Genomic DNA, 27,623 nt, shown 5'->3' on the forward strand with positions numbered 1-27,623 from the left:
TGCATCTAGAAGTTGTGTATTCAAAACAAGAGCTGGATACGTAACTTCTATACACCTAACTTTTGGCCCCTAACTCGTGTTGTGCTTCTAATGTTTAGGAGCAGAACTTTTATGTGCAGAAAACATGACTTAGGAACATAAACCACAGTTTTTAAGCATAAAACATGATTTATAAACATAAAACATGGTATGTATGCATTAAACTTGATTTATGTGCACCATTATTTGCGCACAATTTTTATTATTGTTAACTCTTTATTGGGAGTTAATCTTTTAGTACGTGAGTAAAGAAAATACTTGCAGAAGTTCAGCGCAAGTACTTGGGTCTTATTACATAGAGTCCATAGTATCCTAATTCCAGGCTTACTGACCAAGGTTATGAATTTGTAATCCTAAATATGTAAATAGGATGTTCAGCTTCAGATGTTCAGGAAGATTTGCCTCTGCTGGATCTTACATATAAGCGAATATTGGATAAAATTGGTTAAAGCTGTGGTCAGGGTGGGTTCTTGTGAGTTACTAAACCAGATGTTGAATGTTTTTTTATGTTTTAATCCAGTATAGCAAACTGCATTGCTAAAATTATTGATTTTATACTTAATATGTTTAACTTTCATAAGTCTTTTATTCCTGATATCAATTTTTAACCATATGATTGGCCCAGTTACTCCTATACCAAGGCTTCAAAACATCTATAGCTCACCAGTATGCCTGTGAAATGGCCATAAGCAAGACTGAGGTGGGGTGAATATGTAGCTGAAAAAACTGCTCATGTGTGAGTTCTAACCTGCACTGAGCTGAGAGGAGAGTAGTCATTATGGGAAGGCTATTTAATAATAGAAGTGAAACAGATTTGGTTCACTTAGTGTTTCACAGAACCAACAAACCTGAAGCCTAATTTTCGGTATAGAGAGAGGAAATGACTAAGCAAAAAAACTTGAGTAGTTGTGAATTGTACTGTAGCTGCATGCCATGGGCATATTGAGGCATAAGGAATCAAAAAGGGCATTCATGTCCTCAATGTGACCAGTCTAGGACTGCTCACATCTTTGAATCTCACATTATAAAGGTTTCTGGGATGAGAAAGTACAGCACAATTTCTAATGCTTTTTAACTGGCAGCTACATTTATCAATTTTTTTTGTATTATAATTTGAATGAACTTTATTGACTTTACTAATTAATCAATATAGTTTAAATCACTAGAAACAGGAGTTTATCATGTGGCTACAGGGACAGATTTACATAGGTGGAGTGTTTGGAATCAAAATTGGTTTGTTTTCCAATTTATGTATTAAATTTAGATTGCACTGTTCATTTTTGGTCTGATTTTTTAATGCATTGTAGTTGAAACATTCTTTTAAAATATTGGAAGGAATGGTGTATTTTGGAAAGGTGGACAAGGAGAATATAAGAATTTGTATTTTCAGATTTATTACTTGCCTTTTCAAGAATAAACCTGCTCGAGGCGAAGTACAAATAAACCATGTAATCACAATTACATCAATAACATTAAACCACATATAAATACAAGTAATGCAGTAGATACATAACAAATAGCCACATGTTAGTAATACATTAATTAGAATAATACCATATATAACTAAAATAAACATTAAAAACAAAGTAAAAACCATAAAACATAGTACAATTTGAAGGAAAAAAAAATCTCATCAAAGAAACTCCACACAAGAGAGAATTAAGTCTTTTTAAGCATAGATCAGAATAGTACTGGGAAGGGCTTGAAAAATTTGGAGCCTGACAAATAACAGAAGACATGAGGTCCTGGGCTTTAGATGGTAGAAGGGGATTGTGGTGTCTGATGTCGATGGGACATGGGCTGAGAGAGAGATTTGCTGTTGCTGGCGGGGCCTGGGCTAGTGGGATAGAATTGCAATGACAGCTGCTGACCGGTTTTGTAATGTGGGGCGAAAGTTGCAGCTGCTGGCAGGAGAGGGAGATAGTGCCGCAGTGGCTACCACATGCAGGGCCCAGTAGAGTCTCAGCAGCTGCTGTTGGAGAAGAAGGGAGGCTAGAGGGAGCCTCATTAACTAACTTTTTTTTTCCTTTACATTTTTAACCATTGTCTTTATGAAATGACAAGGACCAGGCCCTTGCGTGAAGCACCAAATAACTTTGTGCCTGGGGAACCTCCCATCCCTTGCGCTGTCCTCCCCCCTCCCCCCCACATCGGGGGGGGGGGGGGGTTTGCTTATGTGTGGCAATTTGGATGGCTAGGAGGCCAGGGAGTCTGTTCCTCCTTTGCTGCTGCTCCTCCCCGTTCTCTGGCCACAGGTTGGGCGGCTTTAATGCCAGGCCAGCAAGCTTTGCGCCAGATGCGCATGCTCGGGATGCAGGGGAGGACTGGGGCACAGCGATGACATGGGCAAAGAAAAAATGTAAAACTCTGTATTGCCGATTCAGGGCCCCATATTTGCAGCGGCGGCAGCATTCCCTCCCTCCCACCCAATTTGTTTATTATTTCTGATGATGATATAATGACATTGCAGTGTCAGAAGTGTTTTGTTAGACAGTGGTTAGACTGAGACTGTGCTCGTATGTCGTGTATCGTTTTGTATGCAATGTCGCGGGTGGGGATGAGATGTTGAACATGGCGCCAGGGGCTATCGCTGGACTATGTCCTATTGAGGTCAGTTTCGAGGTTGCCATTGGGCACAGCAGAGCCCAAAAGTGGGACCCCCTTGCTTGAATGTGGCAGTGGGCCCGATCCATCATTGCTGTCTTCCTTGTGCATAGCGGATGGCAGTGGGGGCAACGCGGTGATACCACACATGAACGTCGCAGCTCGGGTACAACAGGTAGTGTTCTATGTTTATTCAATAAAGCTGTAGCCTTTTTACACCCACAATTAATTGTGTATGGCATTACTTGAGTTATTGTTTTAGCGTCGGGGGGGGGGGGGGGGGGGGGATATCCTGGCTGCCAGTGTTAATGCCCCAAGTCTCTTGTCCTGTATGTTTGTCTCATTAGATTGTAAGCTCTATTGAGAAGGGACTGTCTTTTTTTTTTTTTGTGTGTTTGTACATTGCTACATATTTTGTGTAGCGCTATAGAAATAAGTAGTAGTACTAAGGGAAGAAAAAGGAGGGTGAGAGTTTCTGCAGAGAGGAGAAAGCTGAGAAGGAGGTGAAGTTGGAAAGAGAGTACTTGAAAAGAAGGAAAAGGAGGGAAAAGAAAAGCAAAATGTAAAAGGAACAAAAGAAAAAGACTAAATGAGGATCAAAATAGCCAAAACAAATTTCCCCATCTCCTAAAAATGTGTGGCTGGTGCTTAAGTTTTCTAAAAGTGTATTTCCACCCATATTACTGCACTATTTAGTCAATGAGAGTGAGAGGCTTCTAGTGCTTTGAGTATTAGAGAGCTACTTTTAAACTCTTTGAAGGGCACCTCCCTATTCTGTGTGCTCTATAAATTGTATTGCATAGAAATTGCTTCGAGGATCTTGGCGAGCCAAATTTAGCATTTATGTAGGTAATGAGACTCTTCTGTATCTCATGGTAAAAAAAAAAATAATCAAGGAGTTCTCTATGCTTTTGCAAAGACTACACATAAAACACATTATCCAGATATTTATGGTTGGACGTAAGGCCTAATGACACAGGTCTACCCTAGAGGAAAGGCAGATAGGGAGAGACATCTAAATACCTCAGAAGTATCAGTGCACAGTAGGTGGGTCTCTTTCAATGGAAAGGAGACTCTGGAATAAGGGGTCATGAAATGAGGGTGAAAGGGGGTAGACTGAGGAGTAATAGAAATGTTTCTTTACAGAGAAGATAGTAGATGCATGGAGCAGCTTCCCAGTGGAGATAGTGGAGACAAGGGCAGTATCTGAATTCAAGAAAGCATGGGACAAGCAAAGGGATTCTCTCAGGGTGTGATAGGGATTGTAGAACTGAGCAGTTGTGTGGATGGGCAGACTTGATAGGCTATATGGTCTTTTTTTTTTTTTTGCCACTATGTTTGTCTTTTCTGAATCTGGAAACTAGATAAAAGTTACTTTGAAGAAATGCTTTGAATTTACCACTACTACTAGTACTACTTTTTTCTAAAGTGCTACTTGGTGTAGGAGGCACTGTTCTTCAATAAATTCAAAAATTCATTAGGTTAGTAGGATATGAAGTGGTATCAGAAGGGATTATATGGTGATTTGCTTACATTTTGTCCTGAATGGCTGTATTCTCTATCATGCTTCCAAATAGTGCTTTTTAAAGACTGATTATATTTGCCAGATGAGTGTATAGCATAGATAAGAAAAAATATGAACATATTCTTGTCTAATTATATTAATCTAATGCAAAAGAGCATTTTTTTCACGTGGGAAGAACTTGGTATATACAACCAGTTGTATAACATTTTCACATTCCTTAACCTTTTCACTAGACATGTTTACAACTACTGTACTAGTGTACATCAGTCTAATCAAGCACGAGGAGCTGGAGTTCCTCCAAAATCAAAAAAAGGACAGACGCCGGGAGGAGCGCAGTTTGTTGGCTTGGAGCTCTATAAGCGATTAAAAGAATTTCTGAAGAACTATTTGACAAATCTTCTCAAGGTAAGGTAAACAGGAAGAGTAATCATGAAGACCTGAGAAAATATAATGTTCAAAAAATCCTCAGTTATTATCCTTCAATGTGTTCCTTTCCTTTAAATGGCAGTTGTGGGCCAGTGAAGGGAACATAAATCTGAAAGCCCTGCCCTTTCATCTCTCTCGAGCATGCTTGGTTTTTGTCACAGTTTTGGTTATTGCCTCTGTATTGCTCCATGGTGAGACCGCACCTTGAATACTGTGTACAATTCTGGTCGCCGCATCTCAAAAAAGGTATTATTGCGATGGAGAAGGTACAGAGAAGGGCGACCAAAATGATAAGGGGAATGGAGCAGCTCCTCTATGAGGAAAGACTAAAGCGGTTAGGACTTTTCAGCTTGGAGAAGAGATGACTGAGGGGATATGATAGAGGTGTTTAAAATCATGAGAGGTCTAGAACGGGTAGATGTGAATCGGTTATTTACTCTTTCAGATAATAGAAAGACTAGGGGGCACTCCATGAAGTTAGCATGTGGCACATTTAAAACTAATCGGAGAAAGTTCTTTTTCACTCAACGCACAATTAAACTCTGGAATTTGTTGCCAGAGGATGTGGTTAGTGCAGTTAGTATAGCTGTGTTTAAAAAAGGATTGGATAAGTTCTTGGAGGAGAAGTCCATTACCTGCTATTAATTAAGTTGACTTAGAAAACAGCCACTGCTATTACTAGCAACGGTAACATGGAATAGACTTAGTTTTTGGGTACTTGCCAGGTTCTTATGGCCTGGATTGGCCACTGTTGGAAACAGGATACTGGGCTTGATGGACCCTTGGTCTGACTCAGCATGGCATGTTCTTAAGTTCTTCTTATGTTCTTATTACTACCTCTGCTGGTAGGTGATTCTAGGCATCTATTCTGTGTCAATAAGCAGGCATGAATTAGCCATAAAGCATGAGTAATGTATTGTGACAGTGCCGACATAGACCCAGCTCTTATTGAGCTGTGTGGGAGTTCCCACATTCTTGCTCTGCCTCATGAGCCCCTCATGAGTCATTCTTCAAGCTACCATACAGACATAGTCCCACTTGCTCTCTCTCTGATTTTGACTTTTAGCTTTGTTTTTTTGTCTTGTTTTAGCTATTTTCTGCCTCATTTCAATTTTTTCTTACTGCAGTCTCTGCAGTCCCTCAAAAGAACTTTCAGTTCTAAAACAAAAAGTTCTGATTGTTATGGAGACACCTAAAGCAAGAAGACTGTGGTTAGTGGTTTTAATGCCTGCATTTGTGGAAGCTGTATGTCCATTACAGATTCCCATTCTTTTTGCTGCCTGGGCAAAAGTAGATCATAATGCCTCCAAATGCTATAGTTGTAGTAGGATGTCCCTGCATGCACAACAAAACTGTGGCTGGAAAATGGAGAGCACCACTGAGTAGAAACCCAGCTCTTTAGTGCAAAGAGATAGGACAGAAGATCCACTCCTCATCTGAGTGAACTGTAAACAGATTCCCTGTTAAGTAAATTGAGGTGGTATGCCTGCTCCACCTTATCCCACAAAACGGACAAGGCTGCCCCCATAGCACCCGTTCCTGGATCTGTCCCAGGTTGAACGTGGCACAGAAGATTAAGGTACCGGTTTTGTCATAGAGAAAGGCTCTTAAGATGCGTGAGGGATCCTTCTGGCCCTGCTCCCGTGGTACCAAAGAAACCTGTGCCTTTGGCGTGGGACCCTGCTGGAGTAGAACAGTCTTTGGCTCTGAGGCAGGAGGTTGTCTTAAGAACATAAGAAATTGCCATACTGGGTCAGACCAAGGGTCCATCAAGCCCAGCATCCTGTTTCCAACAGAGGCCGAATCTGACAAGTACCCAAACACCAAGAAGATCCCATGCTACTGATGCAATTAATAGCAGTGGCTATTTCCTAAGTGTACTTGATTAATAACAGTTAATGGACTTCTCCTCAAAGAACTTATCCAAACCTTTTTTGAACCCAGCTACACTAACTACACTAATCACATCCTCTGGCAACAAATTCCAGAGCTTAAATGTGCGTTGAGTGAAAAAACAATTTCTCCAATTTAGTATTAAATGTGCTACTTGCTAAACTCATGGAATTGCCCCCTAGTCTTTCTGTTATCCGAAAGTGTAAATAACAGATTCACATCTACTCATTCAAGACCTCTCATGATCTTAAAGACCTCTATCATATCCACCCCTCAGCTGTCTCTTCTCCCAAGCTGAACAGCCCTAACCTCTTCAGCCTTTCCTCATAGGGGAGCTGTTCCATCCCCTTTATCCCCTTCCTCATAGGGGAGCTGTTCCATCCCCTTCTCTGTACTTTCTCCACCACAACTATATCTTTTTTTTCAGATGCGGCGACCAGAATTGTACACAGTATTCAAGGTGCGGTTTCACTATGGAGCGATACAGAGGCATTATGACATTTTACGTTTTATTAACCATTCCCTTCCTAATAATTCCTAACATTGTTTGCTTTTTTGACTGCTGCAGCACACTGAGCTGACTATTTCAAAGTATTATCCACTATGATGCCTAGATCTTTTTCCTGGTTGGTAGCTCCTAATATGGAACCTAACATCATGTAACTTCTGCATGGGTTATCTTTCCCTATATGCATCACCTTGCACTTGTCCACATTAAATTTCTTCTGCCATTTGGATGCCCAATCTTCCAGTCTTGCAAGGTCCTCCTGTAATGCATCACAATCCGCTTGTGATTTAACTACTCTGAATAATTTTGTATCATCTTTCAGTACCAGGCTGGGACCTGGTACTGAAAGAGTTCTCCCTAGTAGAATCAAGGCGAATAACTGAAGGCAGGGAAAAGTATCCTTTCTGAGAAGAGTGAAAAGTTCAGACTGGGGAATAAGGGGTCAAAGAGTTTAGAAAGACGTGAAGGAGAACCTAAATGCATTGCATGAAATGTTAAACAAGTAGTTAAACAAGGTTTAAAAGGAAGTGAAATACCATGCATTTTGGAATTTTTTAATTATAAATGAACCAGAGAGCTTCGGACATAATTGGGTTCACTTGAAGATGGTGATTAGATAACCAGGAAGTGAAATGGTCTAAACAGAGATTGAAATCAGCTACTGTAGATCAATGATAGATTTAGTGTTTATAAAGGCTGTGATTTGAATATCAGCATAACATGGTGGGTGGAAAGCCCAGTCTTTGCTAAGAGCAGCTGATGGAGATAAAAATTGATTGAAAAGACACCAAAGAGTAAAAATGTTAAGTCTTGCAGTTGATGGTTCCCCTCTGTCTGGAAGAAACGGTCTTGCATGAATCCAATAGAAAATCTGTGGCAAGACTTGAAGACTGTAATCCATAGACAGTTCCTGGCTAACTTATACTAAGAAGAATGGACAAAAACTACATCATCCTTCTGTGTAGATTTCATAGACACTTATCTTAATTGACTAATGGCTGTTATTGCTGCAAAAGGGGCTTCCACCATGAGTGAAAAGGGTGTGAAGACTTGTGTAATCAAGACCTTTTGGGTTTTGGAATATTTCTATAATTGTTCTTTCACGATGAAAGTGTAGAGTATGTTGTGTAGATAAATGAAATAAACTCCTATTTTAATGCATGTTGATATATATGTATTTTTAAGACAGAATGTGAAAAATATACAAGGGTATGAAGACTTTTACAAGGCATTGTATGTAAATTGAGCAGCCTCAGAACAGTATGTAAATGAAAATGGCTCTACCGAATGACGGTATATAAAACTCATCAAATAAATCAATAGACTTTGATTTCCTTACAAGAAAATTTTCCTTTCATTGATGTTACATTGAGCTCTCAACTATTGGCATGGCAGCTTAAGTATGATTCTTTGATAAAAGTTGAGCCTTTATGGTTTTATTTTGTTGGTTTATATTTATTACAGGTAAGCAACTTCTGCTTCCCCCTCCTTGTTTTGCTTATGATGTGGACTTGTATGTAATATGCTTAGTATTACTATCTTGACATTTTTCCTATTGCGTTATTTCTTTGCTTCAATTCATTTTTAATGTTTGAAATCTTAATAAATAGTAAATTTAAAAAAATTCTTTTAGTAGGGTTTGGGTATACCCAGCAGGGCCCATAGTTACAGGTGGGGGGGCCTATCATTTGGGCCACTAGGCTGTAAGGTAAGGTACCTGTCTTTTTAAAGTTGGTACCACCACTTAACCCGCTACATTCTTTTGAATATAGCCAGATAAATTAATTGGCCAACTTGTCCCTATTGTGTATCGCCCCTTAACACCTATTATGTATTTGGCAAAAGGTTGGATGAGTACTGATGTTTTGAAAACTGGGCATTTAGGCAGATAACTTGTGAGTTATCCAGCTGAATGCCTTTGAATATTGGCCTCTGTATGTTTAGTTTTAGGCGTTTAAAGTTTTGTCCTCATTCAGTCACCTGCTTTAATGTGCAATTAAACTATCTAAAGTAGTGGTTGACTTTGCCTGTTTCAGGATGGTGAAGACTTGATGGATGAGAGTGTGTTAAAATTCTATACTCAACAATGGGAAGATTACAGATTTTCAAGCAAAGTGCTGAATGGAATTTGTGCTTACCTCAATCGACACTGGGTTCGTCGTGAGTGTGATGAGGGGCGCAAAGGAATTTATGAAATCTACTCGGTAAGTAATGAAGATTTTTCTTTCCTCTTCAGTTGGCATATTCTGTTAAGAAAATTTAAAATAAGGTAATTCAGTAAGGTTAATATAAAAGAAATGCCCTATTAAAACTTCTTCTCCCCAATTGTCCCACTTTCCACTCCGTCTTTCAGAATAAAGTAAGAAGAAAGTTAAGATGTACCTAGAAAGTGTTTTTTAAAAACAATGGTTTTGTACACTTTTAAATTATACTGGATCACTCCTTCCAGTGATTTACTTAGAACCCACTGGAAGCTCTGTGATGCTCAGAACAAGTTGTTGCCCAGCATTCTGCGAGGCGATATTTAAAAAAAAAAAAAAAAGTTTTGATTAAAGATTGTTGCTAGCATATGCAAACTGAAAATAAAGTAAGCATATAACACAATAGATAATATAAAATGACACTATAAATAAAACAAATAATCCCAAAACAAGCTGAAGATTTCCCCGAACACAAATACTAGCGGTGAGTTAGGAAAAGCACTAAATCCAAAATCTGTCTTTTCGCACAGCATTACATTTTTAAAAATGCAAGTCTAGCAGTTGATACACTGGCTGTATCTCTGCAAATGTAGAAATTTACCATTGATCCGTACTAATTTACCTATATAGTGAACTCTTACTGTGAAACTCTTTCAGAAGTTAGTTTTCCTGCCGATTTTAATCATTGGATTATCCCAAAAAGCCATGACACCCCAGGGTTCTGAAGGAACTAAAAAATGACGGGAATGGCAGGAAATTTGAAACAGTTACCAACAAGAGCCCTGTACTTGGTGGTTGATGAAACAGATAAGTATGGGAAAATAAGTGTGGGAGCTTGCTGGGCAGACTGGATGGGCCGATTGGTCTTTTTCTGCCGTCATTTCTATGTTTCTATTAAATTTCAGACCTATTAGTAAACATTTGTAACCTATCATTAAAATCATCTGTTGTACCTGAAGACTGGAGAGTGGCTAATGTAACCCCAATATTTAAAAAGGGCTCCAGGGGGGATGCGGGGAACTACAGACTGGTTAGCCTGACTTCAGTGCCAGGAAAAATAGTGGAAAGTGTTCTAAATATCAAAATCACAGAACATATAGAAAGACATGGTTTAATGGAACAAAGTCAGCATGGCTTTACCCAGGGCAAGTCTTGCCTCACAAATCTGCTTCACGTTTTTGAAGGAGTTAATAAACTTTTATTTTATTTATTTATTAAAGACTTTTATATACCGACTTTCTTGATACAAATCAAATCAACTATGTTTACATCGAACTAAGCAGTAAATATAACTAACCAATTAACAAGAGATAGTTAAAGGAACATAAAAGTTACATTATAACAAGGATGCCTTAACTGGGAATAGGAAATAAAGAGAGGTGAACGAAAATAAATACTATGTACAAAAGAGGAGGGCAAGGAGCCGACCTCTTAATAGTTACTAAGCATGAAATGTGGATTATTAAACTTGTAGATAAAGGTGAACCGGTAGATGTATATTTGGATTTTCAGAAGGCGTTTGACAAAGTTCCTCATGAGAGGCTTCTAGGAAACATAAAAAGTCATGGGAAAGGTGGCGATGTCCTTTGGTGGATTACAAACTGGCTAAAAGACAGGAAACAGAGTAGGATTAAATGGACAATTTTCTCAGTGGAAGGGAGTGGGCAGTGGAGTGCCTCAGGGATCTGTATTGGGACCCGTACTTTTCAATATATTTATAAATGATTTGGAAAGAAATATGACAAGTGAGGTAATCAGATTTACACATGATACAAAATTGTTCAGAGTAGTTAAATCACAAGCACATTGTGATAAATTGCAGGAAGACCTTGTGAGACTGGAAAATGGCAGATGAAATTTAATGTGGATAAGTGCAAAGTGACGCATATAGGGAAAAATAATCCATGCTATAGTTACACAACGTCAGGTTCTATATTAGGAGCTACCACCCAAGAAAGAGATCTAGGCGTCATAGTGGATAACACATTGAAATCGTCGGTTCAGTGTGCTGCGGCAGTCAAGAAAGCAAACAGAATGTTGGGAATTATTAGAAAGGAAATGGTGAATAAAACGGAAAATGTCATCATGTCTTTGTATCGCTCCATGGTGAGACCGCACCTTGAATACTGTGTACAATTCTGGTCGCCGCATCTCAAAAAAGATATAGTTGCGATGGTGAAGGTACAGAGAAGGGTGACCTAAATGATAAAGGGAATGGAACAGCTCCCTTATGAGGAAAGACTAAAGAGGTTAGGACTTTTCAGCTTGGAAAAGAGACGACTGAGTTGGGGATATGATAGAGGTGTTTAAAATCATGAGAGGTCCAGAACGGGTTAATGTAAATCACTTATTTACTCTTTCAGATAATAGAAAGACTAGGGGGCACTCCATGAAGTTAGCATGTGGCGCATTTAAAACTAATCGGAGAAAGTTCTTTTTTACTCAACACACAATTAAACTCTGGAATTTGTTGCCAGAGGATGTGGTTAGTGCAGTTAGTGTAGCTGTGTTTAAAAAAGGATTGGATCATTTCTTGCAGAAGTCCATTACCTGCTCTTAGTAAATAGCCACTGCTATTATTAGCAACAGTAGCATGGAATAGACTTAGTTCTTGGATACTTGCCAGGTTCTTATGGCCTGGATTGGCCACTGTTGGAAACAGGATGCTGGGCTTGATGGATCCTTGGTATGACCCAGTATGGCATGTTCTTATGTTCTTATGAATGATCTTCCTGAAATTTGTTTTAGGTAATATAGTAGCACGGTAAACAATAGCAGGGCCCTCCTGATTTGTTGTTGCTGGGACGGGGGAGCTTCCACCATAGCCACTTACTTCCTTCTCAGATCCAGTTAAGATGGGTAGGCCCAGTCACTCCTCCTTGGGTCTCAGTGCTTTAAAATGGCACCATCCGCCTGGAGGATGGTGTTGCAGTGACGTCACTTTGGCACCTTCCTCTGATGTGGCCGACACCATTTTGTTAGAATAAACAAAATGGCACTGGGGCTAGGCCTCTGTGCTGGGAAGGCCAGCCAGGATCACTGGAGGCCCCCCTCCCTTTTTTTTTAAATGCCACAACACAAAATACCTGAAATTTGGGGTATTTTCGTAGGAGGCAATTTCAATTTGTTTCATTCAGAATGTCCCAAAAATGGCTTCATTCATTTCATTTTTGGCATACATTAAAAACAAATACACATCCCTAGAGTAAGCAGACATCTTGGTCCATTTTGAGAATGTTGGACCTCATAGCTTCCACAGACAATTGGCATGTCTACATATGAAAAATCCCAATAAACTGTGATATCCTAGTGGAGTTGAGCCTCTCAGGGATTGAAAGAAAACATCTGTATTACAGAACTGCTCAGAGACTCCCTGTCTCAATGGCTCTCCTATTCCAGTTTGACCTGATGTTTAACACCCATTCTCAGCAAATTGTTCTAACTATAGGGTACCTCCAGTCTGGGCTGGATAGCTCATTTATAAGCAGTTTGCACCCATGGCTCCTGATCTCTTCCAAAAAAAATGTTGCACACCCTACTACAGCAACAGACAGATTTATGGCTTTCAGTAATCAAGGGGCCAACAAAGTTGCCCTTGTTCAGAGAACTAGATTGTCATGTTCTGCCTGGATAAGCAGGAAAGAACAGACTCCATTTTCCTGTGACAGGGAACTGGGCCATTTCTGATGATACAATCCTAGGAGCCATGTACCTGGCAGGAAAAGAGAACATTCTGGCAAAAGACTGTTGTCACTGGACCCCAGGAGTGGTTTGATCAGGTTATAGCAAACCAGTGGCGTGTCTAGATAAGAGTAATTGAGGGTGGCACGCTAAGTATGGCCCACCCCCGTAATATGGCCCCCAGACTTTAAATTGGCTATAAGAGACAATAAGAAAAAGTTCCAAGAGCCTTCTGTGCAGTTTTTAAAACCCAGTTAGTCTCAACCTTCCAGTAAAACTACCATAAAAATTTGATTACCTCATTCAACCATTTTTTCTATATGGATATGAGAATAAAGTTTGGGGTTTGTACGGGAAGGGACAGAATCTTAATATAAATCCTGCGCTTCCAGTTCTGCAGCTCACTGTGCATCCACAGAAACTTTCCTAACAGATGTAAAACATTGACCCTTTCAACTCACCATACAACAAAATATATATTCAAATTCTGGTGTGACTTCAGCATCAATAGCACAAACATCTTCCACTGCCATATATTGTGTGAAGTACCACAGAAAAGATATTGAGTACCTATATAGAAAACCTATCGTACCATAAAATCACTCACTATAGGGCTTTAAACAATAACAACCCTATCTTTTGAAAAGGTAGCACTGTAAATATTACATGGAGCCCTAGAACACCAATATATCTCCTAATGCAGAAATAAAACATACTCCATAGATATGTAGCAAACTTGCCATACCAAATCAGCACTGACCCCCCCAAAATTCAAATAGCTATAACCTGATTTTGCCAGTGACTGTCCATCTCCTCAGTCTGAGGGGAGTAGGACTGAGGGTGATATGACGGGGGGTGTCCCTTCCCTTGATTGATCCCACAGGCTGAGTTCTCAGAGGACACTGGCTCTCAGAATGTCAGGTTTGGGCCTATGGGCCTGGAATGGACCCATCCTCCTTTTCCTGAGTGTAATTCTTCTAGGGATTGCAGTCATTTCTACAGGGTTAGTCTTCAGAATAGGCAGTACCTACTAAGGTAGTCCGTGCGCTCCATGTGCTTCTCTGCCTGTCTCCACAGTCAATCGTGGTGGCTCAATGCGGTCTGAAAAGGTTCAAGTGCAGGTGGATCAAGATGATACCTATGGTGGTGGCTCTTTTGGTGAGGAAGGGAACATCCCCCATATTTGGAGCCATATAGAACTCTTTTCCATTTTTGTCTTAGAGATGAGTTGCTGAGTTTGATCTCTCAGACCTTGAAGACCCTTGGAGTGACTGGGACTGATTCCTTGGGGATTCAGAAGAAGGATCCCATTTTGGTCACCATGTGCAAGGCTTCTTGTTTCTTTCCCCTCCTGGATGCAATCTAGGAGTTGATTGATCTGGAATGGAGTGCGCCAGAGGCTTCCTTTAAAGGAGGCTGTGTCTTGGCAGACTAGAGAGCAGTTGCATTTCCCTAAGGTGGATCCCTTAGTGTGTTCTTTCATAAAACGTACACCATCTCGGTAGAGGTAGATTTGACACTGAGGGATGCTCAGGATAGAAGGATTGAGGCTATCCTAAAGCAAGCCTTTAAGGCGGTGATGAACTTAAAAAATTGCCGCCTCATGCACCTTGATAGCTCGGGTTACTTTGTGTCTTTGTCATGAATCTCATAGTGCCGAGACCAATCTTGCACCTATGGTGGAACCAGAGGCTGCCGCCTTAGCTGATGTGTGCTGTGACTTAGTTCGCACAGCTGCCAGAGGAGCTGCTTCTGTTATTGCAGCCAGGTGTCTATTTCAAAGTCTAATCTTATCGAGCTTCCCTTCAAGGGCTCGCTTTTGTTTGGCAGTGAATTGGGAAAAAATGGTGAGTAAATGGGGAGAGACTCGTGACCCTCGATTGCCAGAGGGCAAGAAACCCGTTGCCTGATCTTCTTGGGTGAGCGGCCACTCTCAAGACTATAGGTGTTTTCTGTCTTATAGGGGAGGTTTTTCACAGAGGTTCCCTCCCTTCCGCTGGTCTCAGTGCTTTCACCCCCAAGGGCCACGAAAGGATGCAAGCTCTGAAAGTGGAGCCCTTCGGTCTTCACAATGAAGGTTTGTGGACTCACCTGTGGCAGTCTATCCCATTTTTATCACAGGTGAGTCCAGATTACTTCGGCTCAATGGATTCTCAAAGTGGTTTGGGACAGGTATGCTCTAGAATTTCTTTGCATACCTCTGAATACCTTTATGATCTTTCCATGCAACTCCCCTCAAAAGAGGCTAAAAGTGGAAGCAACATTAAAAAGGCTGTTACACCTGAAAGCAGTGATTTTTCATTCCTGAATTGCCGTTATTCCATTAATTTTATCGTGCACAAGAAGGCCGTTATTCCATTTATTTTATCATGCACAAGAAGGAAGGGTTGTTTCGGCCCATACTGGATCTCAAGGGCATCCACCGACATTTTACAAGTCACCCATTTCAGGATGGAAACAGTGCACTCTGTCATAATGGCTGTACAAGCAGGGGGAGTACCTCCCATCTCTGGATCTGACAGAGGTGTATCTATATATTCCCATCTGTCAGGAACATCAGCAGTTCGTCTGGTTTGCTGTTCTGGATCATTATTACCAGTTTCAGGCCTTGCCTTTCAGGCTAGCCACGGCACCCAGGAACCTTTTCCAAGGTCATGGTAGTGGTCGCCCTCCTCAAGGAGGGTATTCTTATTCACCCAATCTGGACCATTGGTTGATTCGGGCCAAGAACGTGGAAGAGAGTCTTTATGCTTCCCATTGGGTGGTTTCCTTGCTACAGGAACTAGGCTGGGTGGTGAATCTGGCCAAGAGCAATTTACAGCCATCTCAAACCTTGGAGTATCTCGAGGTTCGATTTGATATAAGGCAAGCAGAGTATTTCTGCCAGAATCTTGGATCTACACGTTGATGGTGCGAGTTCGATCCCTGCAGAACTCTGTTTGTCCAACGGTGTGGTTTTATCTGCAGGTCCTGGAGCTGATGGCTGCCACATTAGAAGTTCCCTGGGCGAGGGCACATATGGCCCTCTTCAGCGCGTGTTGCTTTCCCGATGGAGTCTGCAGTCACAGAACTATGTGATGAGGCTGCTCCTCCCATTAGAGGTGAGGTCCCAGTTGGACTGATGGTTACAGGAAGGGGAATTCCCTGAAGGCGCCGGATTGGTTGATACATATGACAGATGCAAGTCTCTAGAGCTAGGAGGCTCATTATCAGGAGTTGGTGGTACAAGAGTTCTAGAATGCGGCAGAGCGGCAGTGGAACATCAACAAACTGGAGACATGTGCGGTTCAGTTAGTATGCCTGCGGTTCACCTAGAGCAGGGTGGGCAAGTCCGGTCCTCGAGGGCTGCAAACCAGTCGGGTTTTCAGGATACCCCTAATGAATATACATGAAATAGATTTGCATACAACTGAGGCAGTGTGTATGCAGGTCTCTCTCATGCATATTCATTAAGGATATCCTGAAAACCCGACTGGTTTGCAGCCCTCGAGGACCGGAATTGCTCACCCCTGACCTAGAGACTCGGGTAGTTTGGATAATGTCCGACAATACGACGATGGTGGCTTAAATCAATCAGGGTCAACAGGTGTCGGAGTAGATAGATGTGCTTATGGTGTGGGTAGAGCAGCATCTCCTAAGCATATCCACCTCTCACATTGCCAGAAAGGACAATATCAGAACCGATTTCCTCAGCAAGGGAAACTTGGACCTAGGAGAATGGGAGCTGGGGGGGGGGGGGGGGGTGAGGCCTTTCAGCTCCTGGTGGACCGCTGGGACCTAGCAGATCTAGATCTGTTAGCGATCTACCAGATCTAGACATGTTGGTGGCCTTCAATAGCATGAAAGTTCCACGCTGCTTCAGTCACAGGAGGGAACCAAACGTGGTGGGCATAGACGTTCAGGAGTGGCCATGCTATGCCCTGCTGTATGCGATTCTGCTCTGGCCTTTGGTAGGCAGGCTGGTCCAGAAGATTGCACGTCAAACTAACAAAATAATAATTGGCTCTGGATTGGGCTCAAAGACCATAGTACACCGATCTCCAGAGACTTCTAATGTACCGTCCCCTCATGCTACTGTCTCAGACAGATCTGTTAAGTCAGGGGACCATTCCACACAAGGATCGAGGTCGATTCTGTCTTACTGTTTGGCCATTGAAAGGGCTCGGTTGTTGAAGCAGGGTTATTTGCCTACTTAAGGCCCGGAAATTTTCTACTTCTCTAGTCTGTGTTAGAATTTGGAGGGTGTTTCAGGCCTGGTGTTCTGAGCGAGATATTCAATCGCTCAAGATGGATATTCCTTTAATTTTTGGAATTTTTACATGATCACTTTCTTAAGATTTGGCCCTTAATACCTTGAAAGTTTAAGTTGAAGCCCTAGCTTGTTATATGGGGAGAATCAGTGGAGGGCTTTTGTCTTCCCATCCAGATGTGTCCTGTTTCTTGCAGGGAGTTAAACATTTTCGCCTCCCGTTGCAGCTTTCAGTGCCTCTGTGGGACCTTAACTTGGTCCTTGAGTTCTTGGCAGGTCCAGCTTTTTGACCGTTGCGTACTCTTTCCTTGCAGCTGCTTACCTTGAAGACAGTTTTTTTCTGGTAGCAATCTATAAGAACATAAGAACATGCCATACTGGGTCAGACCAAGGGTCCATCAAGCCCAGCATCCTGTTTCCAACAGTGGCCAATCCAGGCTATAGGTACCTAGCAAGTACCCAAAAAACTAAGCCTATCCCATGCTACTGATGCTAGTAATAGCAATGGCTATTTTCTAAGTCAACGTGATTAATAACAGGTAATGGACTTCTCCAAGAACTTATCCAAACCTTTTTTTAAACCCAGCTACACTAACTGCACTAACCACATCCCCTGGCAACAAATTCCAGAGTTTAATTGTGCATTGAGTGAAAAAGAACTTTCTCCAATTAGTTTTAAATGTGCCACATGCTAACTTCAGAGAGTGCCCCCTAGTCTTTTATTATCCGAAAGAGTAAATAACTGACTCACATTTACCCGTTCTAGACCTTTCATGATTTTAAACACCTCTATCATATCCCCCCTCAGCAGTCTCTTCTCCAAGCTGAACAGTCCTAACCTTTTTAGTCTTTCCTCATAGGGTAGCTGTTCCATCCCTTTTATCATTTGGTTGCCCTTCTCTGTACCTTCTCCAGCGCAACTATATCTTTTTTTGAGATATAGTTCGGCATATCGTGTCTCTGAACTGCAGGCTCTTTCCTGCCGTGAGACATTTTCTGTATGACTCTGGGTGCGGTTCAACTTTGGACTATGCCCACCTTTTTGTCAAAAGTGGTTTCGGAGTTTCATTTGAATCTGTGCATTTCTCTGCCCACCTTGGACAGGAACAGAAATGAAGCTGAGTACCGTCTTTTGCGTTCCTTGGACGTCAAGCATCATTTACTGCGGTACTTAGAGATGACTAAAGCTGTTCGGAAGTCTGATAGTCTTTGTGCTCCATGGTGGGGGTAATCAGAGAGCTCCAGCGTCACGGGCAACGATAGCCTGTTGGGTTAAGAAGGTCATTACGGCAACCTATATGTGTCTGCTGAGATTGCCTTGCTGAAACAGATTAGACCGCACTCCATGAGAGCTCAGGCAGTATCATGTGTGGAACTTCATTTGTTGTCACCTGCTGAAATTTGCCGAACAGCAACATGATGTTAGGGCTAGGGAGGATCCCACTTTTGCATAGGTTGTATTGATTGGACCGCTGGCAGCCTCCCGTCCTTTTCGAGATTAGCTTTGGTACATCCCTCTCATTGGGATTGACCTGCTTGAGTGCCAGGGAAGGAGAAATTACTACTTACCTGATAATTACCGTTCCTCTAGTAAGGGCAGGTCAATCCCAGACCCACCCTCTGCTGCAAATGTTTAAATTTGTGATTAGCCTTTCTTTGGGTGAGCTATGCAGAGTATCATTCATGCACTTCTTTGAAAACTGGTAAGTGACTTCTCTAGCCCTTAGTTTACTGGATATGTTCCTTCTTTTGGCTGAGCTCAGTGTTCCTGTTGGTTGAAAAGCCTGAATAGATGATTGTTAATAGTAATTTTCAAATATAATCAGTTTTGTCCACAGTTTGGCTATTCCAAAGAATACTGGTGGGCTGATGTCTGGTTGAGACTATATGGCTGTGACGTCAGCTTTTGCTCCATCTCCATCTGATGGCAGAGGTGCATAACCCACTTGTTGGGATTGATCTGCCCTTACTAGAGGAAAGGAAATTATCAGAAAAGTAGTAATATTTCCTTTATAGACCTGTCTCTCTTTCCACTGCTGCTTAGCACTTTCCCATCCCCTCAGAGTCCTTCAAACTATATCTCTATCCTGCCCGCGCTCTTTACACCTTGCCCTCTCTCTCACCAGATGCTCTCTTCACCTTCTCAAAGCCTCTATACCTTTCTCCCTCCTTCCATCCTGAGTCTTTTCTACTCTTCTCACTCTTTCCTCAGATGTTCTTGTTATGTCCATTTGTCGCAGATGGCTGCGACCGCTGTTGCTCACCTTTTGCTTCACTACGCTGACTCCATTGGGCAGACTCGTGGCCTCCACCAGCTACCGCCAACCTACTTGCTCCTGTTCCCAGGCCTCCCTGGATGGCAAGGACGCTGCCACCCGCCATCTTGCCATTGGAGTTCCTTAGGCGTGCGCGTCCGGGCCAGCCTTATGCACTTCATGGCGGGAACCTCGAGGGCGTCCCTCCTGGATGACATCATCCCCTATGGACTCTTAAGCTGGCTGGCCCTGCCTGCCTACAACTTGGCAACGAGTTCCCTCATTTCTAAATCCACTTCACTCTCTACGGACATCAGTTCCAGTTGCTGCGTCTTCTGCATGAGACATCTCAGGTACCCGCTCCTTGGGGGCCCTTTCCTCGTCTCTGGCTATCCGCTCCTCGGAGGGCCTTTCGCCTTGGATCTCTGCCTGCCCCGTTCTCCGGGGCTTCCTCTGGAACCATCATATCTTTGTGAGTACCCCGCTGCAGGCCATTGCTGCCTCTTCTCTACTGAGGACCCTCATCTGTGTACCCCGCTCTGCGGACCACTGCCGCTTCTTCTCTATTGAGGACCCTCTTCGGTGTACCCCGCTCCGCGGACCACTGCCATGTCATCGCCACTGAGGACCCCTCATCGGTGTACCCCTTTTAGCGGACCATTGCCGTATCATCGCTACCGAGGACCTCACCGGTGTACCCCGCTCTGTGGACCACTACCGTACCAGTTCTACTAAGGAATCCCCTTGTGGGTGTGTCCCACCTTACTGACTCCCTGGCACCTTGTGCTTTAGTGACTTTACTCCTACACTTCCTGCTCCGCGGGCAGTGTCGCTCTCTCTCCCCAGTAACTGCTGTTCCTCTCTTCCAGCACTTGAGACCTCGCCTCCCGACAGTGAGGCTCCGGGGCTCTTCCCCGTGGGCGGTGTCACCTCTCACCTCGGCCCAGGGCCCACACACTTACAAACCCTAACAGTTCTCAATTCCTTTCCTTGCTCCAAAGGCTTTCCCCTCCCTTCCTCTATAGAATTTCCCTCCCCTTTCCCTCACTATCTCAGCTCTTCTTGCCCCTTCTCACTTCCTTCCCTCTAGAGATTATTCCTCCCTTCTCCACTACCTTTACTCACTACCCTGGCTCTTCTCCCTCCCTTCTAACCCTCTCTCTAGAGACTCTTCCTAACCCCCCTCCATTTCTTCCATTTCCTCTAGAACAGGAGTGGCCAACTCTGGTCCTCAAGAACCACAAACAGGCCTGGCTTTCAGGATATCCACAATGAATGCACATGAGATAGATTTGCATGTACTGCCTCCATTGTTTGCCTTTAGAGGCCCACCCCTTCTCACACACTCTCCCTCAAGAGGCTTCCCACCATTTCTCAATCTCTCTCTCCACTAGAGGCTCTTATACCCTTCTTTCCCTCTCTCACATTTCCCTGGCTCTTCTTACCCTATTTATCCCTCCCTCCCTCTGCTCTTCCCCCTTCTTATCCTCTTCCTGGCTCTTTTCATCCCATTCCGCCCTCTCATTTTTACCTCTCCCTATGCTTTTTTCCCCAGTTTCTCTCTCAGCACTTCCCCTGTTCTCACCTTTTTTCCTATGCCGTACCCCATCTTTTCACCCTGTCCCTCCAAGCCGCTTTTCCCTCTCCCATTCTAAATGCTAGGGTTCATTGGGTGTAGCTTCTTGCACTCTGGATGCCTCCTTTTCCCTTTGCGAGCCAGCAACAAGAGCTGTGTTTGAGTGAAGTCATCTGCTGCCATGAAACTTGTCTTGCAGTAGGAGCTGCAAAATCTTGCTGCTGCTATTGTGAGACTGGCCTTGTGGCAGCAGGAGAAAATTTCATTTAAATGCTGCTCCTGCTCCTGGTTTGCATGGGGAGGATCAATGTGTTGCTACACCTCATTGGATTGAGCAGGAGTTTGTTACTCCTATCCAGTCCGATGCTTATAAATGGGATGGTGGTTCTATTTGTTGGCCAGCCAAGATGGACGTGTGATTTGGAAGCTCCTCAACCCTGATCACTGAATCCATCCATTATCATTTTTGCGACCTCCAGTTGCCTTACACGGTAGAGAACATTTAGGATGGCAGCCAGGCATAAAACTACTGATTTAAAGCAGTATTCTTATAGTAAGATCATCCCTGATTTCGCTAGAAGTGATGATGGTGGGCAGGCCGGGGATGACTCCAGTGGGCCAGCGCTGGAAATTGCAGCTTCCACTCCTTTGCTTAGTCCCTGCTCTGCTGATCTACCCACCTGAGATGAAATGCAAGGATGGTTCTCAAAGCTGAGAACAGACATTAAACAGCATAAAAAAGATGTTCTGGCCTCCATCTCCGAGGTGAGAGACAATTTGGTGGCATTAGGCTTCCGGGTTGATGTTCGGGTGGAAAGCCACGCTGACGCCATTAACAACCTAGTGGCACAGCATCAACTCATACAAATGGAGAATGCGCTTCTCGCTGAAAAAAATAGAATACCTTGAAAATTGCTCTAGATGATGTAATCTAAGAATTCGAGGTGCACCTGAAACATAAGGATGCCCTATCTGTGGCTCAGAATATTTGTGCATTCATACTGATGCTGGAGAAGCTGCAGACTTCATTGCTGCAAGCTCCATTCCTCCAGTGAAAATTGAGAAAGCTCACAGGGTGTTGTTTTGTGCTTGCATAGTTTCTCACAGAAAACACTCATTTTTGAGATGGCAAGAAATCAAGCTGAGTGGAAATGGGAAGATCACCCCATCACTATCTTTCAGGATCTGGCGCCATCGACCCTGCGCAAGTGTTCTGAGATGAGAGAGATGACACGAGCTTTACATACCGAACAAATACCTACCGATGGACTTTCCCTTTTGGATTGAATTTTACAATCAACGGAATTGCCTATCAGGTGAAATCCGTCCAGGAAGCCATGGATGCCTTAAGAAAAGCGAGCCTCCCTATCAGCTTCAATGTGCCTAAGATGGCGACCAATGTTCCCAAAACAGATATTTACCTGAGGTGGCAGCGTGCTGCAAAAGGAGGCTGGAGGTTACGATGGCAGTCTGAGGACTCCCTCTCCGCTTTGTCCGACCAGGCTAATGGTCATTATTTTTTTATTTTTAGATATGGCTATGACTATAGCGGGCATACTTATGCTGTGGATTCCAAAGCAATATTTTCCAATTGTGCAATTTCTATTTTCCATGATGGATATTTGTTACTGTTGATAATTTTTTGTATACTGTTAAACTTGGGCGATCGGGAGGGGAGATGGCTTCATTTCCTCTTTGGTTTGCCACTTCTGCCCCCAAGGAGGGGAATGATCTGCTGTGGTGGTTTGGTGGATCAAGGAATGGGTAGGGGGGTTGTGTGTGTGTGTGGGTGGGGGGGGGTATTGCGCATTTTCATTTTTTTCTGCACATTTGCTATATGGTCTGGATTATTTTTGACAGGGGCCTTGAGAGTACCAACTGAGTTACTTAGATTGGGGTTTTTTTGTACAACAATCCATGTACGTGACATACGGCTTCTGGATAAAAAGGACTGCTGCATCTGTTATTTACCTCGCTGCCTCCATTGCCAACAGAGGTGTTTCCTGCTGCTGCTGTTACCTCTGCCTATGTACGCTGTGCCTCCGCTGAAGCCCGGGAACCTAAACACCACGTTGTTCCCCCCCCTCGGTTGCTGTCTATGTCATCTAAGGGCGCTGAGGGGGCCATAAATGTGACATACAGCTTCCGGATAAAAAGGACTGCTGCATCTGTTATTTACCTCGCTGCCTCCATTGCCAACAGAGGTGTTTCCTGCTGCTGCTGTTACCTCTGCCTAGCTATGCTGTGCCTCCGCTGAAGCCTGGGAACCTAAACACCATGTTGTTCTCCCCCTCAGTTGCTGTCTACGTTGTCTAAGGGCGCTGAGGGGGCCATAAACGTGACATATGGCTTCCGGCGTCACGCACCGAAGGAGTGCAACAAAGGGGTTGCCCCTTTGTACGCCCCTTCGTACAGCCCTGAGGGAAACGATCAGTATGTGTATAATGTGCTCTAATCTCTTTACTAATACTCAGATTCCTGTGTGCATCTACATAGGGAGATATAGCAAATTAAAGCCAACAATGAGAAGATCATCACTACATCGAAGGAAAGTAAAGGAACCTAACACCACCAAGTTAATTATGGTACCACGCATTAACTCTCTTTCTGTGAGCAACTGTCTTTTTCTATCACTGTTCCTGATTAATATACAATCGCTTTCTAAGAAAGCGAATATCATTTCTGATTTACTTCAAGAACAGCAACCAGACTTTGTGGCCATTACCAAAACATGGCTTAAAAAGACTGATTCTGTAATTACGAATCAAATTGCTATTGACACTTATGACATTTTTTCTGTCCCCAGGCCCCAACGCAGGGGAGGACGTTTAATGTTTATTGTGAAAAAGATATTTGGGATGAAAGCCTCCCCTAGTCATCAGATACAAAATCACGAAATAGCACTGTTCTAATCTGATAGTTTTCAAATATGCCTACTTTACTGCCCACCTGGTTTGCTTGAACTAAATATTTCTCCAATTGTTGAATTTTTTGCAGCTAATCTCACACCTAGAAAACTGTTGATTTATACTAGGTGAGTTTAATCTTCAAGTGGACAGAGATCCATGTTCGACAGCATGTCAAACAATGATTGATGCTCTCTCGGATACATTTTACTTAGCAAAGAAGCCACCCATAGGGCTGGTCACGCATTAGATCTAAATTTTCATAACAATTACTTGAATTCGGCCTCTTGTAAAAAATTTCCCCTGTCCCCGGGTCTGATCACTTTCTGATCCATGCGGAATTTAACATTAAAGTACCTCCTGCTCAACATGCGGCCAACTTAACTCAATTTAAGTATTGACCATCATTTAAGTCAGACGTACTAAATAATGAGCTAGCAGATAAACTAATAAATGTTAATCTTACCACTACCCAAAGTGCTGTCGACTCTTGGATGGAAATTACTTCTGAAATAGCAGATAGAATAAACCCCATCAGAACTAAAACTATATTAAATAAAACGAAATCAAGACCATGGTACAATGAAGAGATCAGAGCAGGTAAGCGAATATTAAGACAGAAAAAATTTGGAAAAAAAATAAAACCAACATAGCTCTAGGTAATTACCGTGCAAGTTTGGGGCATTATAAAAAAATTAACAATGCAAAAAGGAATACTATGGGAAGAAGATTCACAAATTCTCGAACAATCAAAAAGCTCTTTTTAAGATTGTGAATGGTTTAATTACAGATACTACTCAAGTGGATCCAGGACTCCCAGATGAAAGGTGCAACGAAATCGCTCATTTCTTCAAGGATAAAATAAACAAATTATTAACTACCCTAGATGTTACTAAACAGGCCATCTCCTTTGGCAAGAGAGACATTCCTAAATGGTCAAACCTTGAAGATACATCAATGCTTGTGATAGAGCAACTTATTAAGATAATGAATCCTGCGTGCCACTCATTAGATGCTATATGGACTGCAGACCTTAAAATGGTGGCCCAGACAATAGCGCCATCCATTAATGAGGTTATTAACAAATCTCTTAATGAAGGCCAGCTCTCGGACTGTCTTAAAGGCGCAATAGTCAGACCAATTATTAAAAAGAAAAATTGTGACCATACTTTGCTCAATAATCTTTCTTTTATTGCGAAGCTCACAGAAAAGATAGTCCATAAACAGCTAACATCTCATCTAGACATGAGTGATATACTTTATCCTAACCAATTCGGCTTTAGACATCATTTTAGCACCGAAACTTTATTACTCTTTTTATCTGATACAGTATTAAGGGGGATGGATAATGGGAAAGCATATCTTTTAATCCTTTTAGACTTATCCGCAGCATTTGATTCTGTAAATCATCAGATTCTCCTTCATAGATTGGTTGAAATGGGGTTATCTGATACCACTCTGAAATGGTTCACTTCTTTTCTGACCAACTGTTTCTTTCAGGTCCAAACGACTAATACAATATCTGATAAAATTGAATTAAATACAGGAGTCCCTCAAGGATCTACGCTATCAGCTTCTTTGTTCAACATCTACATGTTGTCTTTGTCACCTGCTCTCTGGACTCGGTCTGACTTATTATCATTATGCAGACAACATACAGATTTTGATGCCTATTCATGACTCAGTAGAAAATGCTTGGGAAACAATGGCACTTTTTTAAAGAGTATTTAAATAACTGCTCACACAAATGAGGATGGTACTAAATATGGATAAGACTGAAGTGATTCTATTAGAAAGGAAGATTTCTCCTAGACCCTCAAGCTTAATCTTGTTAAAAGACAAATCTACCATTCAGCTGGCAGAACATATCAGAGACTTAGGATCCAGAACTATCTCTTAATAAACATATCGCATTGAAAGTAAAAGAGGGGTATTTCAAGCCACTAACTTTGAGGCGCTTAAAACCACTTCTATCGCAAAATGATTTCCGATCAGTGTTACAGGCATTAATATTTGCAAGCACAGACTATAATGCGCTATTTCTAGGACTCCCTGCCCCCTCCATCCGTCCACTGCAGGTCCTTCAGAATGCAGCAGCTAGAATTTTAACAGGCAAAAAGAGATCGGATCATATCACCCCCACTTTACTAGAATTACACTGGTTACCCATTGCATCCAGAGTGAAATTTAAAACACACTGTATTTTACATAAACTGATTTACAGTGATCAGGTTGATTGGCTAAACACAGCTATCAGACTGCATGTACCCCAAAAAAATGTACGCTCCGCAAACAGGGGTTTACTGTCCCTCCTCTCTGTACATGCAGCGCATTTAAATCAGGTGAGAGAGCGAGCATTATCATTGGCAGGCCCCAAAATCTGGAACACGCTTCCAACTGTTTTAAGACTTGAAACCAATTTTAAAAAGTTCAAGCGTGATTTAAAAACCTGACTTTTTAGCGAGGCATATGCAGCCTAAGCCCCTCCTTTTATTTCTTTTTATCATTTTTAACATTTTTCCTATATTACTATTGAGTTTTTAATGTTTTATTTTATTTGACTCATGGTTTTTTTCAACACTGTTTTAGGATAATTACTGTTATCATTAGGAACATAATATTTATTTTTCTTAGCCGGTTTTATATTTACTTTTAATTTTTTAACCTCATTATTTTTACGAGAAGAATGCTAGGATAGTAAACATTTATGTATTAGACTTGTTTTACTTATTGTATTTATATTATGTTGTGAACCGCTACGATGGCTTGTCCTAGTGATGGTGTATAAAACCCAATAAATACATAAATACCCTATAAATGGTAATCCAAAATTTTTCTCTCAATGATAAGGGACTTAATACACCTAAGAAGCGCCAGTTACTGTTTCATGAGCTAAATAATAACAGAGCATCTTGTTGCATTCCTGCAGGAGACCCATTTAAGGAGGAGACATGAACGTCTCTTGTTTCATAAGGACTACCCCCACAGGTTTATCGCTGCTAATACAGTGGGGGATAAATATACTGGGGTAGACATTCTGATTTCTAATTCTCTTACACATGAGGTAATCTCAACTCTTGGATCCAGAAGGCAGGTATCTTGTACTGAAACCTAGGGTGGATAGAGAGACAATTATTCTGGTTAATCTGTGTTCCCCTAATTCTGATCAGCGCTCATTTTTTAAAGCGCTAGATGATATCTTACTTTCTTATGTAGAGGGAATTCTGCTTTTGGGAGGGGATTTTAACTAAACTAGAAATTTAACTCTGGATAATTCGCAGCCTTCCTCCTCATCCTCAAGTGGAGCAAGGAAGAGGCTCACTTCCCTCTTATCTCAGAGGGGTTTAATTGATATCCGGAGGTAGAAGTACCCTACCTCTCAAGTCTATACTTTTTTCCCCTCACCTCATGGCTCATACTCCCGCATTAATTATTTTCTCATTGATAAGCTATTGCAAAATAGGGTGGTGGGAGTTGATATAGGGAACATTAAGTGGTCTGACCACGCGCCTGTTTGGATGGATGTTTCCTTTCAGGATTTGGATTGTGGTCAATGCTATTGGTGACTTAATGAAAGCTTACTAAAGGATGATTCTTTCCTTCACTTGTTGAATGACCATATGTGCGAATGTTTTCACTTTCAGGACTCCACATCTCTTTCTCCAACCCTGATATGGGATTGTTCTAAAGCTGATACATGTGGTCTTTTCAAATCACGTGCCTCTGACTGTAAAAGAGAAAGGGAATGTAAGAGAATTCA

At 42.2% G+C, this 27,623-nt stretch overlaps 1 protein-coding gene across 1 annotated transcript in view; it reads left to right on the forward strand.

The window, feature by feature from the left end:
- Positions 1-27,623, forward strand: part of CUL1 (cullin 1) — a 359,727-nt gene that overhangs the window by 82,464 nt on the left and 249,640 nt on the right. The window contains exons 3-4 of the mRNA XM_029589582.1: positions 4,402-4,573; positions 9,032-9,199. Of these exons, the coding sequence (XP_029445442.1) occupies positions 4,402-4,573; positions 9,032-9,199 (340 nt within the window). The remainder of the gene's footprint in view (positions 1-4,401; positions 4,574-9,031; positions 9,200-27,623) is intronic.

Source organism: Rhinatrema bivittatum, chromosome 2 (assembly GCF_901001135.1).
Source record: "Rhinatrema bivittatum chromosome 2, aRhiBiv1.1, whole genome shotgun sequence".
NCBI classification, from domain to species: Eukaryota; Metazoa; Chordata; class Amphibia; order Gymnophiona; family Rhinatrematidae; genus Rhinatrema; species Rhinatrema bivittatum.